This window comes from Chamaea fasciata, unplaced genomic scaffold, assembly GCF_029207755.1.
Source record: "Chamaea fasciata isolate MVZ Bird 193981 ecotype frontalis unplaced genomic scaffold, bChaFas1.0.hap1 SCAF_7, whole genome shotgun sequence".
Taxonomy (NCBI): Eukaryota; Metazoa; Chordata; class Aves; order Passeriformes; family Sylviidae; genus Chamaea; species Chamaea fasciata.
In genome coordinates, this window is record NW_027094092.1 from 26,603,245 (window position 1) to 26,623,514 (window position 20,270).

General features: G+C 37.4%; 1 protein-coding gene across 1 annotated transcript in view; it reads left to right on the forward strand.

Annotated features, from left to right (window-relative positions):
* STARD9 (StAR related lipid transfer domain containing 9) overlaps positions 1-20,270 on the forward strand; it is a 96,905-nt gene that overhangs the window by 43,517 nt on the left and 33,118 nt on the right. Inside the window, exons 8-20 of the mRNA XM_066188124.1 lie at positions 3,427-3,496; positions 5,758-5,830; positions 6,708-6,775; positions 7,492-7,589; positions 7,804-8,004; positions 8,412-8,509; positions 10,180-10,257; positions 10,998-11,072; positions 11,577-11,756; positions 15,546-15,597; positions 16,479-16,616; positions 17,422-17,504; positions 18,496-18,599. Of these exons, the coding sequence (XP_066044221.1) occupies positions 3,427-3,496; positions 5,758-5,830; positions 6,708-6,775; positions 7,492-7,589; positions 7,804-8,004; positions 8,412-8,509; positions 10,180-10,257; positions 10,998-11,072; positions 11,577-11,756; positions 15,546-15,597; positions 16,479-16,616; positions 17,422-17,504; positions 18,496-18,599 (1,318 nt within the window). The remainder of the gene's footprint in view (positions 1-3,426; positions 3,497-5,757; positions 5,831-6,707; positions 6,776-7,491; positions 7,590-7,803; positions 8,005-8,411; positions 8,510-10,179; positions 10,258-10,997; positions 11,073-11,576; positions 11,757-15,545; positions 15,598-16,478; positions 16,617-17,421; positions 17,505-18,495; positions 18,600-20,270) is intronic.

Here is a 20,270-nt window from a genome sequence, read left to right on the forward strand (position 1 = left end):
GTGGCTTTTCTTTTTGTTGTGGGGTTCATTGGTGGGGGGGAGGGTTGTTTGTTTGTTTGTTTCTGTTGTGCTTTTTTAATTATTTAGCCTTTTTGAATTAGGATTTTATACTTGGATGCAGCTGAAATTTTTGACTGGAAAAATTTTATGCTAGAGTCCTGAAATCTGCCAATAAAGTTCCCAGTTGATTAGATTTTGTAAATTAAGAGGCAAAGATAATGGCAAAAGATTACCCTAAATAATGTTTGCCACTTCTGGGCATGTTTGTAAATTCAGTTTGAATAATTTTAGATTATTCATTCCTTCTGTATATTATGACAGCCTCAAAAAAGAATTATGTTAATACCTGTAAAAAACCCTTTGTTTTCAATGGTGTGATTCATGTTTCTTTAAAATAACTGATCACATGCATGAGAAACAAAATATTTTCTCTTCTGAAGACACCATGGAGTGCAATTAGATGCTGTTGTGAGACGATGTGAACTGAAGTAATTTCAGGTTGATGAGTCAGCGGCTTAAGGCAAGAGATGAGAGTTCTTTTTTTAGGCATGTGTATACAAATATATATTAATAAATTTGCCTATCTAGTTTATGCAATTGAGAATTGTGACAGTTTGCTTTACTTGAGACAGCCCTAGTGTCTATTGAGGAGAGGGACTAATAAAGTGTGATGGAACTGCATTCATTAGCTCACATCAAAAATAAGCAGCGGTGACTTGAATGCAAGTTTGCAGTATAGGCAGCTTGATTTTAATAAGATCAAATTCAAGAAAGCCTCTTGTGGAGAGGTTCACAGCACTGGTACAAAATGCCCTTCTCAACTGCACTAATGCATTGATGCAATCAAAAATTGCTAAGCTCTGTACTGAGGGTTTTCTACATGCTGAAGTAGTCTTTGGCAGTTTTATGTGCAGTCTCTCCATGCAGGATCAGAGTGCAAGAATAGTATTACCAATAGCTAGACAGCTAAGGTCAAAATTATCAGCAAGTTTATAGGAGAGCTTGGTTTGTGTTTCACTTCCAGGCAATTTACTGTCTGGGAGAAATGAAATCGGTGCACATCAGCAAAGCTCAGAAATTTTCCATTGTTTTCCATAGATCAAGCATGTTAAGGACTAGCATCTGTATTTGCATCATACTTCTTGCAAGGAATCAGCAACTTTAAGTTTTGCTGACTCTTATGAGGAGCTTCTCAGTGTACATTAGTTTTAGTTGTGTGTTTGGTGTCAATGACATCTAGAGTACAGTTAGCTGTGGATGAAGAATAGAGAGAGGGGAAAATCAGAAAACTTAATCCCTTTAAGGACACTTAGATGCTCTGGGCAATGCATTTTCCATTTGCAAGTCCAGTCAGAAAGTCCCAGCTCCGAACACTAAGTATTTTAAATGTTTTCCAACCCATCATTTTTTTTCACATAAAGGCTGAGAGATTGTAGCCTTTAAAATGCTGGAAGTGTTTCAGTGCTTTGGATTGGAATCGTTTCAAACTTCCCCCTCACAGATGGTTGCACTGTTAAGGAATCAGCCTCTCTTAAATCAGGAAATGATGCAATCTATTTTATTACTCTGAGACAGATTTCTAGGGGAGATCCCTTCTTAGTCCAAGGCAGATTTCTAGATGAGCAAGTGGTTTTGATCTTTCTATGGGACTTGAAAATGACCTTTCTTTTTCTGGCAGCCAACAGAACACTTTATCATTTCTTTTCAAGCAATATATAAGTATTTCATTAACCTTATTAAAAAGCTAACTGTTTTAAACTCTCCGCTAGATTCACAGTTCCAGTGCTTAGGGAAATGTAGGCAGGTAAGAATTTCTTCCATGTTTCCTTTTTATAATGGTATTTTTATTCAGTTAAATAAGACCCTGAAAAGGGTTCTGGGAAAACAATGTATGATAGTTTCCATATTCTGAGCTTTGAAGATCCCAGTGGGGCTGGACAAATAATGGGCCTCTTTCTCAAATGGAAAATGTGATGACTTCTGGAATTAATGTGTTCTAAAGAGACACTAGAGAGCAGAAGAAATACTTTTATTTGAAAATCATTCTATACTTTGTGAGTGTGCAAGTGTTCACACACGCACACTGCAGTTAGGGGCTTTTTTTAAAGTATAGGTGATCCAAAAATCTTTTTTTTTCTTTATATGTATGAGTTATTAAAGATCTAAAGTAAAATCCCTTCTTTGTCTTAGGCTTCACTTTCATTTAGAATTAAGCAAGCTGTTATCATGAAAACAGACTAACAATAGACTAACAATATCAGCAGTACCTATTTCAGTCTGGTTGTATTTCTTATTAATCTTGACTTCCATTCTAGCAGTAGACAAATTATTTGATCCAAATAAATCAATTCTTTTTTCAGTGCTTCCCCTTCACCCACACTTTTGTGGTCTGTGGTAAAACAATCCAAACCTAAATCTGTGGAGGGAGAGGAAGTGGCCCTGGATTCCAACTGTGAGATAAAGCATTCTGCACAGGCGTGTTTTGCTAGCTCTGGCATGACAAAGACTTGCTTCACAACTCAGGTGTTTTTTAAGGAGTCACTGCAGTACAAATGATAAATAATCCCCGGTGACAAGGCATATTAAACTGGATTTATGGGAAATAAAAGCCTGTTGAGGATAATTTCCTGCGTGTGATGAAATTTGCTTTTTGCCAGGAGCTGGCAGTGCCTCAGCACAGCAGCACACCGCCCTCCACTGGGGCCCGCTTGGTCATGACCACCACTCCAGCACAGCAGGCTCTGAATGTGGGATTCCTCTCATTTCTTTAGGGGGCTTTCCCCTCCTTCAAAATAGAATCAAATGGAAAAAACAGAGAAGTAAAGCCAACCAAAAACAAACTGAAAGGAGAAGACAAGAAAAGGCCAGATGATTCGTATCATTATTTGGGGAGATCCTTCAAAAAGCCATCTGAGGAGAAAAGTGCATGAAGATTCCCAAGTGCAGGCTAAAGCCTATTTAACTGCGTTCTAGATATTCACAGGGGTTAGCTCCTAGTTCAGTTAGTTGTGTGAGCAGAGCCATCATCCAGAGGCAATGGCCAAAATCTTTTTTATAGGATCTGTACCCAAATAGAAGCAGTGACATAGCTGGAAATTTATTATGAACTTAGGGTTATACTGTTTTTTAAGTACCATGGAAAAGTTGTGCAGATGGAAAACTTCTGATCTTTGAAGGTATGAGGTGTTTTTTTTATACTAATGTCACTGCATCAGAAGGATGAACTAGAATTTTTTACTTAATGTTTAAAAAATGAAATAGTTGTGGGTTTTAATAAAATTTACTTTAGTCAAGAGACTACATGTATAATAGACTGTCATCTAAGCACAACATCCTTATTCTCATGATGTTGGGTAAATTGTTGGATAAACTGAATGAAACTTCCTGAGAAAGCTAAATATTTAACTCTTCTTGAATCTTTGGCAGGTTTGACCCAGCATTTAGTTACAGACTACAAGCAAGTTGTAAAACTTCTAGAAGAAGGAATAGCTAAGAGGTATTTTTCACAACAAACCAGCTCTGTCTGTATTTAACTCTTCTTTCACTGTGTGCTGATTTCATTGATGTTTATTTTACTGACTGGGTTGCCAGTGCTTTGTGATGACAGGATGTCAGAGTTGGTGATCCTGCACATGACACACACATGAGATGTTACCTATCATCATATTGCCCAGACCAAGAGCTACAAGCACTCATGAAGTCGTTTCTTCAAAACTGATCCCATGCTGACTTACCCACAAGATTCCACCATCTGTCTTGTCATAAAAAATGCAAGCCAAGAAAACATTTTGTTGTAAACAGACATCTGTTTTCCCCCTTCCCTTGCTCATGATACTTTAGACTGGATAGCTTTCAACTCACTTCGTAGTATAATTCAGTGTTTTAAAATTGCTGAAAATATAATGTATACTTATTTATTTTCTAAAAGTGTTTGGTTTACAATTATTTGGTTTTACTTCTATAATTTCCTAGTCCAAATTGTGTGTCTGCTGTCAGTGAACTGTGGGATTTGGAACACTGGTTAGGCCAATGATTTTGGCTCTGGTTAGTTAAGACACTTTCGGACAAGAAGTCTTGCATATCTTTCTTTACATGTGCCATTAAAGTAATGGAAAAGAGTTGTATTTGAAAGGATCCTCCAAATCCTAATCACAGTTCCAAAACTGATATGAAGTCTCATCATAAGAGTAGTCAAGGTTTTAGATTAACAGTGATGGCTGGCAAGTAAATAAAAACTAAGCTGCATTATCACACAAACACCCCCCACCCCCACCCCCCCCCCCCCCGTAGAATATACATCAGGATTAAGTTTTGCTGTTTCTGCTTGTAGAATTAATAGATGGAGCTTTATGGTAAAAAGATACTATTTTGGTACAACAAAATTCCAGGTGAATGCATGGGTTATGTGGGTTGTGAGTAACTGAGATGTGAACTTGCTCTGTGACTACCTAATATGTGTTGTTGGAGGTGAGGAGCACTGACACTTCCTCCTCCAAATCTTGGAGCACTATCTTTTTCTCTTTTACTTTATAAACTTTGGTGCTGAGCCCTTACATTCTCTGCTCACTGTAGGGCTGTTTTCTGTCTTCTGCCCTTTACCTAATTGTTTGTCTTCCTCCTCCAACTTCAGGAGACTAGTTCACATTCTCCTGCTACCTCAGCTTTGGCTTGCTAGTGATCACGATGTGCTCAGCTGCCTGTAGGTTTTGGCAGTGGCCACTCACATGACTGTGGAGGAGGCGTAGGAAGCAGAGAGCAACGGGGAGGACAGTCCTGGCTTTGCCCTCATGCCCTGGGCACTCAGCAGTGTACACCCAGCAGCTGCAGTTCTCTGCTCTCTAGTGCAACTGGTCTCTGCAGTGCTCTGTCAGCTGGGCTTGTAACAAAAGCATGATACCGCAGTCCTTTTCTGCACTACTAAAATTACCTGCTGTTGTTGAGGGCAGGCTTGGTGAAAGTGATAATAAACGCTGCACATATAGCTGATACTCAAAGCAAGCTCAAAGGAGAAAAGCCTGTGTCCTTGCTTTTGCCCTGGACAAAATCCTGCTTTCTTTGGGTTTTTCTAATTAAAACAACAATAAAGAAAGTAGAATTTCCAAAAGTTTGCATTACAGAGGCAATGGGAGGGTGCTGCCTCCTTCTGTGAGTAGTTCCTGCTTGCCAGAGTGCATTGGGTCAGAGCACAAGAGCCGCTTGACCCGTCTGTCCATGGCAGAGTCAAGCAAGCACCACACAGGGAATTCCAGCATTCATTTGGCACTCACATGCATGGACTGAGTAGTCTCACTGGACTCCCCTAGGAGTGTAAAAGAGCTGTATCAGGGTAAAGGAACCCCAGAAGTGGTGTGTGAAGGTTTTTGAACCCTTTGGAAATGCCAAGGGATAAAAATGGGGACAAACGGAGAAGAGGTGCTGGGCTTGCACTCTCTGTATTGGGGATGAGCTGTTTGATGCTGTTGCTGGCTGTACTTCTCGGCTGTGTTCCATGCTTATGCCACACCTAATACCGGTTCTGTAAGGCTGCTTTAAGATATCCCCTCAGAGTGCTGATGGTGGAAAAACACACCTCTAATTGATCCTCAGTTTCCACCCTTCTATGTTCTCTGCCATGTGCTCAGGGATCAGATCCAAGAACGCCTGCCGTATTCTCCAAGTTTCACATTGTTTCATTTGTCTGCTGTATTTGTTGATATTGATTTCCCTGAATACAGGGAAGTAACTCTTTGTAATTGAATGGTTTGTTCTTCTTTCTAGAATCACAGCAGCTACACATATTCACAATGCCAGCAGCAGATCCCATGCTATCTTCACCATCCACTACACTCAGGTTAGCTAAAAATAACCCAACTTCCTTTACACTTGCAAAAGCATTGTTCAGCGTGTTGTGCATTGTTTACTTGGCACTATTTTGTGCTGTTTGTTGTAATGGTGGAAGCTGTTACTTATTTCCTTTGGATCACACTGCAGATGTGTTGAGTGTTTATTGAAGCATTCTGCTCCTTTGTGCAAGCTTACAGTCAGAAGTGATGCCAAAACCTCACTTTTAAAAGAAATGTTTTCAGTTCTAATCAGCCCTTTGAAATGCAATAACCCCTCCTGGGTGCTGTGAAAATTACGTGTGAATATGTTTGAGGTTATGTTTTATCACACTTGTTTAGGATTCTTAATTGAAGTACAGCATTAATTTACACCAAAATTTCGTATCTGTCCAGATTTTTAGATGTGCTCATCTCTTTAGCATTTGGCATCCAGTACTCTCCCTGAGACAATGCAGCCTTTTTCTGGAGGAATTACATCCTTCCCTGGCAGGGAAGTCGTTTAGTGATCCAACAGACCTTTTCTGTCTCACACTTCTAACATCCTGCAATCACAGAACATTTTGGGATATTTTTCCTTAGTTTCACAAAAGGCCTTTGGAATACATTAGTAGAAAATAACTCTGCAAGGTCTACAAGAAAGCTTTTCACAGTCTCTAGGCGGTAAAAGTTTTTTTGAGAGGAAATTGGCATAAGAGGGTAGTTTCTCTGTGGGTGAGAAAGCTGTTGAGTTAGTGGTTTGAACATAGTCAGAGGGTCAAGGTCACAAACAAAGGCAGTGAGACAGTCATTTGTACAGCTCAGCTTCAAACAAAAGAGTACATCAATTTTATTTTCATTAATTAATTAAGGGGAATAATCTTTCCTTATTGATGTTTTTTTCTTCAGGCTATATTGGAGAACAATCTTCCCTCTGAAATTGCAAGCAAGATCAACTTAGTGGACCTTGCAGGCAGGTAATAAAATACTGAGGAGCAAAGAGAATTTTTTTTTCTGAAGATGCTGGCAGCACTGTCTTAAAATATGAAGTTTAGTATTTTAAAATTTCATTGAACTAACAGTAAGCCTGACTTTCTTATAATGTAACAGGAAATATTAAGCTAACATTGTCCTTATCAATAGTTCTTCTATACTGGGTATTGGTTTTCATTGGGGAAGGGAATTCTTTGGTCCTCGGAACCAACACTGTGCTGTTGCATACATTTCTCAAGAATTTTAGAACAGTTATAGAAAAGGACTTTTGTTTTCTCCAGAACATAAATTACCATGCACGTATGGTCAGAGAAAGTGGCGTTGAGGGAATATACAGACTTTTGTACTGAGTCAGTCTACCCTTGCCGAGTTGTGAAATGTATGTTGTTTTTTAAATTCAGAACCACTATGGTTAGTTACTAGTTAGGTTGGGTTAGGTTGCCCAGTTCAAACTTGCGTTTATGTTTTGGTGGGTCTTCAACAATAACTTGCACCAAAAGCCAACTCATGGTTGTTTGTACTTTCTGAAATAGAGGGCGATATAAAATATTTCAAGTATATGGTTTTTTAATTGCAAAGTTCATAATTTCTCTTTTCTTGTATTGCTTGAAAATACATAATAGTTTCTCATTGACTCTATGTTAATATTTAAGCATTTTTGTTTATCTTGCATTGTCTTTTTCATGCTTACTTGCTACAGTGAAAGAGCTGATCCCAGTTACTGTAAAGATAGAATTACCGAAGGTGCCAATATTAACAAGTCATTAGTTACACTTGGAATTGTCATATCCACTTTAGGTAAGCACTTTAGTTCTTTATACTGAAGGGTAGTGATAAAAACATACAACTCACTGTGTGTTGAGTGTAAATGTTTTTTTGCATTTACATCAAAAAGCTCAACAGAGCAGCTGTGTGGTATCTTCATAAACTGTAAAGACATCTAAGAAAATAAAGTAGCCATGACAGAAAAAAAATAACCCCTTTCCTGAGCTCTGTGGTATTTCTCCCTCAGCACAAAATTCCCAGATGTTCAGCAGCTGCCAGAGCATTAACAGCATCACAAGTGAAGGGGAGAGCAGCCATGTGGACAGCCCTCCCTCTGGCAGCAGCAGTGGGAGCAGGCGGCCGGCTTACATCCCCTACCGCGACTCCATCCTCACCTGGCTGCTCAAGGACAGCCTTGGGGGCAACTCCAAGACCATTATGATTGCCAGTGAGTTTGGTTTCATTAATTGTTTTAAATTTTGCGCTACACTGTGCCTTTAATATACACCTCTACTGCAGTGAGAAAACAGCTATAACACTTAGATTCTGTCCTTGTAAAGGTTTTCATAAATACTTCATAGAATACTCAAGGAAATTAAAATGCATGCTGATTGTGCATGAAATTATGTTTAAGAGTCTTACCAAGGTCATGGCTTTGATTTTAGGTGATTCATTCAGTTATAAATACAATCTGGAGAAGACATTCTCTGTGAGCTTAATGAAATAACCCTAGGGTTATTTTTTTGTTTTATTTTTTAAAGAAGCAAGACAAAAAAAAGAAAAAAAAACCTTTTTGAAAAGTGATGGGTTAAACTGAATGCTTTTTAAAATTATGTCACTTTTTTCTGTCTGTAGCTATCTCACCTGCCAGCTCCAGCTACAACGAGACCATGAGTACCTTGAGATATGCTGCAAATGCCAAAAATATTATTAACAAGCCCAGAGTAAATGAGGTGAGGCCTTGAGTTCTGCCTAAGGTAGCCTATGCAGTCACAATTTGTCTTCTTCTCAGTACACAAAATAGTGAAACTTTTAAATACATGGGAATAATTCTGACCATAGAACCCGAGCTTCATTCATTGTCTGTTCTAGGAATGAGCTCTGACTTTATGACAGATTCATTTGATTATGCGTAGGTCCTTCACAGGCTGCACAAGTTAAAAGATGGCAGAGTATTAAGGAGAAAGTCAGGTGCTGCATTGGAGGCCTGAATTCTATTGTTGCCCCTGCCATCCCATTCTTGTTCAATGCTAGATGTTCAGATGCTTAGCATAAATTTTCAGTGTCTCCTTTTTTCTCGTTTTCCACTGTTACGCTCAGTCCACATTTATCAAATACGAAAACCATACACTCTCTCAACCAAAGACAGTGTAAAAACAGATGGGAGGTTTTAGATACTATAGTCATAAGAACCAGCATTAAAAATAATTCATGGGGAAGTGCATAATTGTATCTGTCCTTACAGCAAAATTCAAGCAGCACGTACTGATCCAGATCTACAGTCACATATGCTAGAAATATACAACTCCAGAATTTCTGCTCTGTAACTGAGCATTCCTGACCTGTAATTTTGCATGAGGCTGCCTTTACACATGATCATATAATTTAAGGACTGAATCACAGTGCATCCACTGAAGGAATATACAGTGAATTTAGGTTTCTAAAAAAGTCATGATTCCAGCCATTTCCTAATAGTTAATCCATTGAATTTAAGAGTTCTACTTCACTATTTGCTTTCCTATCAATACTCTGTTAAATTTGGGCAGAAGGAAACATTTCTAATCCTAGTTTTCCCAAATTTAATTTGCATTTTAATTACCAGTGCCTATAAGTAGTTTTCAGACATCAATAGTAGCAGCAATTGTGTGCTTGGTTTTGCCAGCAGCAGTTCTCAGCTCTGTGGCAGGCTTAAGTCACATAAACACTCCTGGGTAAGCCACTTGTCACACACAGCCTCTCAGCCTCCCAACTTGTGTTCCCATCTCTCTCTTGCACTGTCTATGCTAGACTCGACCCCAGCCCTTCAGTCTTCTTCCCCTCTCTGCAGATTTACCTGGCAGCCCAGAAAAAGCTGATTCTTGACTCAAGAATTTGTCTGAAATGTCTGTAAAAGCTGTTTTCCAGAAACTGTCAATGCAGAAATGCTTACTCTGAAAGTGAGAAAAATGCCTGCACACCAAGCAGACAGGAAATTCTTCATGTATCAGCTGTAAAAGCTTTTAATACCATCCTGGATGACATTCTGACTTTGTCTCCTCTAATCGGATTTTATATACTGGCATTAAGCAACAGCATCTTTCTGATGTAGGGTAACTATTTTGAAAGTAAATCCTTAGAAGCAGTGATGTATCCATCTAGTCATGATGAGAACGAATGCTATGGCAGGTCTGTGTTCAGAAGAGAGAAGGAAAAAAGTTTATAGCAAAAGAGAATCTATCAAAGATGAGAACCACCTGTCCCTAGGCAGTACATCTCAAGGGCCTGGCAGAGTGAAGCAAGGAGTATTGCTGTGAGATTGCCTATCCTGCGCTCTTCCTGGCTGTTGGAGTATCTCCACATTGATTTCCTTAGCTAGAGGTTTTTAAGACCCATTTTTCCAACAGTCTGTGTCTCAATGTTTCAGGATGCAAATGTGAAACTGATCAGAGAACTGAGAGAAGAAATTGATAGGTTGAAAACTATGCTGATGAGCTTTGAACTGGTATGTAGCAACATTTCCCTGCTGGAGCTTTTGTGTTACTTTAGGTAGCTTACTTTCATCTCGTCTGTTTATCTTTCCATGTTTACTGTAACTGGAGACAAATGAAACTGTTCTCTGGATGATTTTGTAATTATTGTAAGGTTAACTGTTTTTCTGTCATTTCTCTTCTTTCTGTCACTGAACTGATGAACCTGAAGCATAAGTAGTTATGTAATGATTCAAATGGATTTCCTTGCCTGTCTTTCATAGAGTTGGATGGTTTAATTGCCCAGAAGTACCATGAAATAGAAATATTTTATTTTTAAGGGTATGGAAGCTTCAAGAGATTAATTGATGTTTCACACTTCCTGCATGCTCTCTCCCCCCAAAATAGTTGTGAACATCTGTGAGTCCTCACAATACAGCTGAGATTCCTGGTGGTTTTCTCTGTTGGAATAATAATAGTGTCTTGGTTTTCCAAGCCACAGAGAGAATGTATTGCTGAGAGAGACAGGAACTACACGTCAGGATTTGTTTACACAGAACCCTCTCAGTTACTGCTTTTTCACCATTTCTTTATGCCAAAAAATTGCATGCAATAGCTAGAGAGATGTAGGCTAGATGCCAGAAGGCAGCATGTGTATTCCGTCTTTCCTTCTCTTGACTTCATCACCTTGAAATGCTGGAGAGTGAAAGACCATGTCTGCCAGTTGTGAATAAGAAAACTAACTTGCAGATCTTGGTGGCTGTTGTTTGTACAGAGAAATTCCAGTCCCTCTTGGAGTGATGACAGGGATGGCAATCTGACTGAGCTGGTGCTTCAGAATGAAATTAAGGTGTGTATGATTGACTTGATGCTGTAACTATCTCCTGCTCCACTAGGCCAGGGGGATAGCATTGCTGCAGTTGTGAAACCACAGTGCAAACTCTTTTGCCTTAATCCTTTCCTTTTTCCTCTGCAGATGCAGGAAACTGCCGTCCTTAATTCATGTTGAGTGTGCTCTACCAGCTTGTGACAAAAGTCTCATGTCCTTAATGGGACACAGTCCACTGTGCATCACTAAGCCTGCACAATCTACCTCTTGTTTGAAAGATGTCTCAATATATCGCAGCAATTCATTATACACAGTCTCTTCCTTCTAACATAAACTCCAATTTATTCAAATGAAATTTCTGTACACTTATCAAAATTACTGAGAAGGTTTGATTACTGCTAACCTGAAAAGGTTTTGCAGACTTTAAATTTTGCCCAAAGACAGGCAAAATAATTTGTTATCATGATCCAAAAGAAAAATTAGCCTGCTTAGTAAGTGAAACAGTTCTCTCTCCTATTCTTTAAGATTGAGCAATTGACCAAAGACTGGACAAGTAAATGGACAGACAGGAAAGCCATCATGGAAGAATACAGTGTGGACATCAACAAAGAAAAAGCTGGAGTAACAATAGATTCTAATTTACCTCATCTAATGGCCATGGATGATGATATCCTCAGCACAGGAGTGGTGCTGTACCATCTCAGGGTGAGATATGGTCACTTGTCTTATTTTAGCCTTTAATTTGAAAATATTTGTTTTCTTTGGAAATGGAGGGTGGTTAGGGTGACATTACAACCATAGTTATCAAAACATGATGGTCGCAGATCACAAGACATAATGGGGGGAAAAGCAGAAAATAATTAGAAACTGAGAAGGAGAAGAATTCGTATATGAATACAGTTTGGCCTCTTATGAATGCAAGTGCAAAGTATTTGGTATTGTATTACAAGCAAAGCAAAATATTTAAATTAGTCCACAAAGCATGAGGGCAGTTATGTGTTCGTATATGTGGAAACATAAAGGATGGTGCTTAAAGTATTCCAGACACACTGGTCCAAATTTTATCATGCATTTGTGTACTTAAGACTGGGATATTGGAATATGTATAGATAGAAGTAAGGTTTAAGAAAACAATAGCTCACTTTGACAATGACTTTAATACGTTGCTTTTAACCCTACGAGAGATCTGCCACGTAGATACCAGGTATGCATCATGAAGGTTAATTACTTGCTTCAGTGCCATTTTTGAAGATCATGTAGAAATCCTGGCCTCATAGACACTGTTTTGTTGTGTAGGTGGTAATTTAAGGCAAGGTTTTCACCAAGAAACTTTTATAACATTGTATGTATATTACTGCACATTATGGCATATGATGTGCATGGCTGGGTCAGACAGTTTTCGGGGTTTTCTGCTTTTTGTTACAGCAAGTGCTAGGCCAGACTTCAACATTTTTAATGTTGTTTAAATGAGTAGAAATTACTGAAATATTGATGCTGCTTAATGTGAAAGGAATGTTGGATGGGCACTTCTACCGAGGTGCACTCATTGCCAAAACATATGTTAAATATGGTTGAAAATCATGTATCTGTCTACTAATAAAAAAAAATCTTTATCTAGATTTTGTGGGAATTGACATTTTAAGGACACAGGATTTTTTATTTCTCTTAAAAATGACAACAAATAGTTAAAAGAGAAATCCTGCTGTTCGTCTATGATGTTGAAAGAGAAACTTAACTAATTTTTCTCACGCCAACACAAAGTAACTGTTCCAGGTCATAATTAGGGACCAGTATTTATGTTCAGTGCTGATCAACATGCAACTTCAACTACTCAACCCTACCTTAACAATAAATATTTTTTGAAAGCAACAGCTACTACTGACATGTTTTTCTGTTATGTGCCATTGGGGAAAGAGAAAATACTTTCCCATACTAATTTTGACAACACCTAATTTAAATATATTCATTTTAATGACATAACCTGGTTTGAAGGGTCACCTTCTGAAGTCATTCATGACTCTGTCACACTAACATCTTTGTCCCTTCTTTCTTTGCTTCTAGATGCTGCCTTTTCTTTTCTTTGTGCTTTACATCTTTTAGTCTCTGGTGTCTGTTACCTTCATCTGAACAGCAAGAAGGTAAAACATTAGTGGTTCCTTACAAATTAGGGTTTCACCATGTAACAGCTCTTTACATTGTACTTATAGAGAGAGGTCACAGCAGCAGTTTTCAGATCATGCAAAATAAAAATAGTGTTACTCTTTTACTCCCCTGATATTTCACAGTATTAATTACATTAATCGAAGCTGTGCCTATGCTTAATTTTCTGGCTTTCATTAATAAAAGATGTATGTTCTCCTGTGATTTAGCTGATCTTTTTTGCATAGCTTAAAAATATGCAATTTGTTTATTGTTTCAGTAAAAGGTGCACTTCATAATCTCTTTTGAAAGCTGGAGTACTTCCAGAAGTGAAGGCGCAAAGCAATCTTGCTCTTTATGGTTCTGTTATGTACCTTAGGAATTCTACCCCTAGTCAGGAGACAGGGCCAGAAGAGGTAACAATGTCAAAACACTTCAACAGATGTGAAGATGAGCTGTGGTGTGCTCAGGTCAGGTTGTGCAGTTGTTTCATCTGAAACATCTTTCCCTTTTTCAGGTGGAATACTTGATATTAAATTAGGGAAGAGTATAAATATTACAATTATTAGTTCAATAATAGCACTTTTAAAATGAGATCAGCATGGTCCTGGGATATGGTTATTTTCATTTTGTTTTCTCAAGGTTGGTTGGTTTGCTTGTATCGTATCTGTACCCTTGGTCTCACCTGCAATTTTCAGTTGGATTTAAACTTACCCAAAATCGCTCCACTGTCTGGGATGCTGTTGTGAATTTCCTGAGCCAATACTTCTGTGATACATTTTCCTAAATTAAATTGTATTACCAGAGAGTTAGTTCAGCAACTTGGAAAAAGTTTTGTTTGGAATTACAATAACTATTTCATTACCAAAGAAGAAGACAATTGATAGTGAAGATAATTGATAAAGAGAATTTCTAGGAGATGGTTTACTTCTCTCTGTATAAAATACATGTTGCTAATTCACTTGATTGAGTGACACAAGGCAAAGGCTATATGGACCATATATTTTCTAGAAGTTCCAGCCAACTCAGGTGGATATTTTGCAGCTGAGTTTGCTGAACATTAAACTGAGATGTAACTTGGTAATTGCTTCAAAGCAGAGGTACAATCTAGCCTTCAGCCTCTCCAGCAAACAAAGTCTCAGCAGGGCTCATGCCTGAGGGATTTGTTAGTTGGTTCAGACAGCTGAGCTCTGTGAGGAGCTTTGTGATAACCATTCCCTTTCTGTCCAGTGCACAAACCCACTGTGATTTACCTATGGTTAGCCAGAACTGGGACACCTTGAAATAGTGCACAGCTTCTGTTTTCCCAGTCTTCAGGCTTCCAATTATTACTTCTTGCTTGATCTTTAAATCCAGGCTTTACAATATGCTTGGAGTAGAGAGCATATGGCATTTGTTCTAATTTGAATACAAAATCACATTGTTTAATAATTAATTTTAATATAACTGGAAGTCTTGCCACTAAAGTAATTTTAGAGTGCATTTACCAATCACTTTACCATAACCAAATAAAGTGTCTCTTTAGAACTGGGAAATTATCTTGCTTTGTTTTCCTAAGAAAAAGCATAGAACTGGTAATGGAAAATAATAAGACAAATGGTAAATTAATTGCCTTTTTGGGGGGAGCTTCTTTTGTATGGTATTGTGTAAATGACTTTTTTATTGGTATTTGGAGGCAACCATAAAACTGTCTCACTTCCATCGCTGACCTATAATACGGTTCGAGTCTTCTTGTTCTGGAGACTTTTGTTCCTAGGCAGTTTTGTTTTTCTTTGAAGTTACTGAATCTTCAGGTTTGGGAACTTGCCCATATACCATAAGCACCAGGAAGGCTTTTCGTAGATGTCATTTAATTTCAGAAAAAAGTTCTTCTTTAGATTGAAGAGTTCATAATCTATGACAAAGTGCCCTTACAAATTAGGAATTCTGTTACTTTTAAATTTGAAATGCCTGGTTAATTGAATCATCATTTTGTAGCTTCTTTCTTTCTGCATAGATATTTATTAAAATAATTATCTCATTTCTCCAAGCACCAAGTTTCACTGTAAAAGTTCAAAGCATCAGGATGCATGTTCACATTCCAAATAATGAGCACAGTCCAAACATCATCCACTGAGAGTTACTTTATCTGCTAGAGTTGTAGAAGCTGACACAGCTGCAGGATGAAGAGTAATTGCAATGTGAAGGTGGACAGTGGGCTGAAATATTACAAGTACACAGCGTTTACTTCAAACAATTCAGTCATTCAGAGGCATTTTAAGTGTTTGCTAAAATGATGTACCAAAGCTTTTTTAAGTAGTAAATATAACCTTTCTTCTGTAACCAAGTTTTAAATTAGTTCTTCTCTTGTTTTAGGAAGGAACAACCAAAATTGGAAGAAGTGACTCAGACCAAGATCAAGACATTGGTAAGAGAATGATATTACAACTTATTTTGTTGTATGCTCAGGTCAAACAAAGGGGTTTACGTTTGTCATGTGTAATAGCTAGGTAGTGTTACTATTTGTCAGCTTCAATAAGGTAAATAGAAGAGATTCATTATTAATGTTTGCTAAAATATATGATTTTTTTGTTTAAGGGGCCAAAAAGTCAGTGGACTTGACCTAATTGAGATCTCTTCAGAATTTTCTTCTCACTTGAAAAATGCTATACAAGAGATTAAAAATATCATCCTCTTACATCCAAATTCTCAGATGTTCTAGCCTAAACTACTGGCACAAGTAATCACAAGATATTGAAGATGCTTTTCAACTTTATTTGTTCAGAATATTTTAGATATAAAGTCCAAATTATTCAGAATATATCTTAATTAATTTAGTTTCTGCTTTTAATTTTAGCAGACCATTTCAGGAGCTAGGTACTATGAGAGAGAATTGAAACTTCATACTGAAATTGGAAAACTTGCGGAATCTCAGCCTTGGTTAAGTTCTGCTAAGCTTGGCTATGTTTGATTATTTTCTGCCAGTAGATTAGTGAATTATAAACAACAAGTGCTATTATTAATTAAGAAAATTCAACATAATAGAAGAATATGCACATCAACTCACAAATAAGAAAGTGATATGTAGTTCTCTAGTACCACAAATAAAGAAACAATCTCTCTTTTTTCAGTAGTGAGTTTCAACAGTAAGATTTTCTGTGATTAAGTATTTACTAGCAGTATTAAATCTCCTTGTTTTGCACATGACATAGTTCTCTGGAGTATGAAGTATGCATAGTTGCAAACAGTTTGTGGTACTGAGGGCAAACCCAACGCCTTCAGCAGGTGAGATGAATCTCTACGTTGTAGTTTTGCAGGGGCAGTGGATCGAAAGGAATCACTGTTTGATAGAGAACCACTGTGGGGTCGTGACACTGCGGCCGGTGCCGGGCGCGCGCTGCTCTGTGAATGGATGTGAAGTGTCTGGGTCCTGTCGCCTGTCACAAGGTCAGGTTTGTTCTTTCTGTGGATGAATGCTGTGTTACGGTCACCTTATCACTGCAGTTTAGATCTAGAATTTATGGAACTTGAGCAGGTCTATGTAAGCCATCTCTCAGTCTGCTGCCAGCTCCACAAGGTTTGATCCATGGTTAGAGCTGGGATAAATAAATTAAGAACCCCAGAGAAGTAAAATTAAAACATTGGTGGCAATATTCTGCCTCCTTTAGGCAACAGTCGTTTCTGAAAAGGGAAGACGTAGTCAGAGACACTGTTGCGGAAAGTAGTGGAGACTGGCTCCAAGCCAGCTGGCCGCTGAAAGGGTTTTTTGGCAATTATATAATATGGTCGAAACAACCTTCAGCTTTTTCAGTGTATTTTGGTGGAAGCTGGTAGCCACTAAGTCATAGGCTATGATGAATGAATTCAGATTAAATGGATTTGGCTTCCATACTTTTAGGTTCTTTAAAGTAACAGTCCAGCTTCTGGGAACTTGCAGTGATCTAGAGTCTTAAAAATATAGGGTAAAAACAAGTTTCCAGCAGTAAGTTGGTTGTGGTTTTAGCATGAAGTCATGCTGGCTTTTAATATGAACGAGGAATTTACAGTTATGTTTAGTCTGCAGAGATCTCCAAGATTAGTTTGCTTGGATGCTGTCACTACAGATAGATAACTCTGCCATTCCATAGTGACAAATTTTAAAAATAGTTTTCTGTTCTGTGATTTACAGAAAGCTGTTGTTCAGATTTTTTTCTAACCTACTATTTATAGTAGATTGATTAATTATGTCTCTGTAACTATTTTGTTTTCACAGGTGCCCTTATTGTCCTAGGCAAATCTCATAAGTTTAGATTCAATCACCCAGCAGAAGCTGCTATCTTAAGACTAAGAAGATCAGTAAGTTCTAAAACTGGTATTCTCACTGACTTTTTTTCTTTTTTTTTTTTCTTTTTTTTTTTCTTCTTAAAAGCCATCCTGATAAAGATAATATTTCATCTCATCATCATATTCACTTGCCTCATTTCCTCCATCTAATGGTCTGTAATGACATTAAACCTTTTGTGGGAGGACACTAGCACATCCTTCAGATGTGCTTAGCAAAAGATGATGCAGATCCCTTGAATAATTTAGTGTTTCCTATTTCTAGTCATGACTACAATAGGATTGAAACAAAAAGGCAGAATGCTGCAGTGAAAAGACCAGTCAAGAATCTTTCCACATTTGATAATTTTCTGAGTTTTGTTCCTTCTCTGGCATTTCACTGTCTTGAATGAAGTATACTAGAAGAAATGGAAAATTTATGGGATTAAGTACTTAAGTGTTGTTAACTCTGAAAGCAGTTAATTGTTACATACATCAGAAATATATAAAATATTTCTTGGTATGATAAGGAACTACTTACTGTAAGATATTATTTGGTTGGCTAGTTCAATAATGTTTAAGAAATGAGGTAATTCTTAAAATGACTGACAAATATAATTAAAAACCTAACTTAAAAAATACAAATTTTCTCATTTAGGAGTTAATGATATTGTCAACTGATATTGGCAAGAGCCTACCTTTTAAAATGGATTTTCATTTATTAATGTTTTATACTTTCCACTCTTCCGTCAAACTTCTGTTTGTTTTCATTCTTATTTCTTGATTAATGAAACATGCAGTACATTCAAATAGAGCTGCAAAAAGAGATGTACTCAGGAACAAATACTTAGCAGTTTTGCTCATTATGAAAGACTAAGCAGAAGTGTGAGATTATAAACTCACATGGGACGTATTATGCAGCCTTGCACACAACAGTTAACAATGTAAGTACTAATGATACCTTGGAAGTTCCTGGGTTGCTGTGATTTTTTTTAAATTCCTGTCCTATGTTGTGTGCTTTCTGTAGATTAATGAAACCCCACCCATTCTGAGTAGTGGAGCTTTGGACTGGCTCAATTTGGATGGAAGTTGCATCAGTTCTCCACACTATATCCTTTCTTCTCTCTACAAGTAAGTTTAAAACTAAGTAAAAAGCAACTGAACAAACAATTTCTCTTGTGGGATGATGTCTGAAAAAAGGGACTTGGTTGAGACAAAAGAAAGCTGTACACAGAGTTAAGTCCCACCACATTTTTAAGTAGTCAAATAAAAATGTCAGAGAAAATACATTGGCCAGCCAACTAATACAGAGCATTAAGATATACAAGCAACAAACCTACAAAGTCATTCATTGATGCTCAGTTAAGAAAATGCCTCAGGTGAGACTGTCAGCCTTAATTCAGTTCACTTGGACGTCTGCTTTACAGCTAATCTATAATTTTTACAACATTATTGCTTCAATGCACAGAATAGCCTTCTCAGGATATGATTTAGCCAAGGTAATTATTACCAATTGACTTTTGCTGCTAATTTGTTGTGGAAATCAGAAGGTTTGTTCATAAATTCCCTTCGGTTCAAGTCCTCACTTATCCCTTCATCTCTGAAAGCCAATGCAATTCCTTGTTTGGTTTTTTTTTAAACTGAGCAGTAAATAAGGCGTGTATCGCCTTCAGAGTGTTGATGAGCTGCTCATACTCAGGGTTTAATGTGTGCTTTTATAGCAGAGACTTTATGAAATGGAAAGGATTGGTGTGATGAAGACAGTGATTAATAAGTCTCAGGAAAATTAATGATGTTCTCTGTGTGTTTCAGTTCATAACATTGAAAATAGAATATTACAGAATTAAATGTAGTTGGGTTCTTTTTCTTTTTTAATTCCTCTTTGCCTTTCAAGGCACATTCAATTAACCTGTTAAAGGGAAGAAACAACCATCTTCTCATTCATATCTGATGATGGCTCTGCTTCTTGCTAGAGTGTTTTTGGTGTGGCAACACATTGGGAATCTTTTGTCTCTTTCTGGAGGATGTATTTCATCTCATTTTTATGAGCATAAAACGTTATCTCTGTTTTAAATATCCTTCATGCTTCTAATCAAGTGGCTTGCTTTCCACCTTGGTTTTGTGTGTTCTCTTTAAAGTATCTAATCTCTGCATTTGCTTTTCATTTGCTGCAGTGATAACTGCCTGTACAAAACATTACTTCATTTTGTTTCTTTACTGAAGAACATTTTACACATTATTGCTGTTCTTTCTTAGGAAAAATTATAAAGAATTTTAAAAAATAAGGGTTTGTCTAATGACCTTCAAATGTACACACCAAGGTGCTCTTTATGTTGCTAAAAACACTAGTTGTGGAGCTCTTGTCACAAACTTTATGATGAACCTAGAAAAACTTGAAAAGATCCAGAAGCATTATGAACAGTTTATCACAAATTTGCACTTAGTTTTCCCCTTTTTAATCTGACAAAACTGCAGAACATTTCTGATTATTTTTTCCTAGACCATGTTCAGATAAAAGATTTGTTTGTGTTGAGCAATTTTTTAATCACTTGGACAGGATATTACAAGCATATTACATTGCTTAAAGTTACCCTCATACTTACCTAGAGGATTTCAGATGTTTACTTCAGTAAAAATGAAAAATGTTATGGTATTGTATTTGTTTGGGTTTTATCAATGTCCATCTCTTACAGGAATGATCTGTAAACTATGTCTAATAATAGCTGGTTTTCACCTTAAGTAATCCAGTGGTCCTTTTATCCTTTTGAATAGTTATTTGGCATGGGTAAACTGAATTGATCC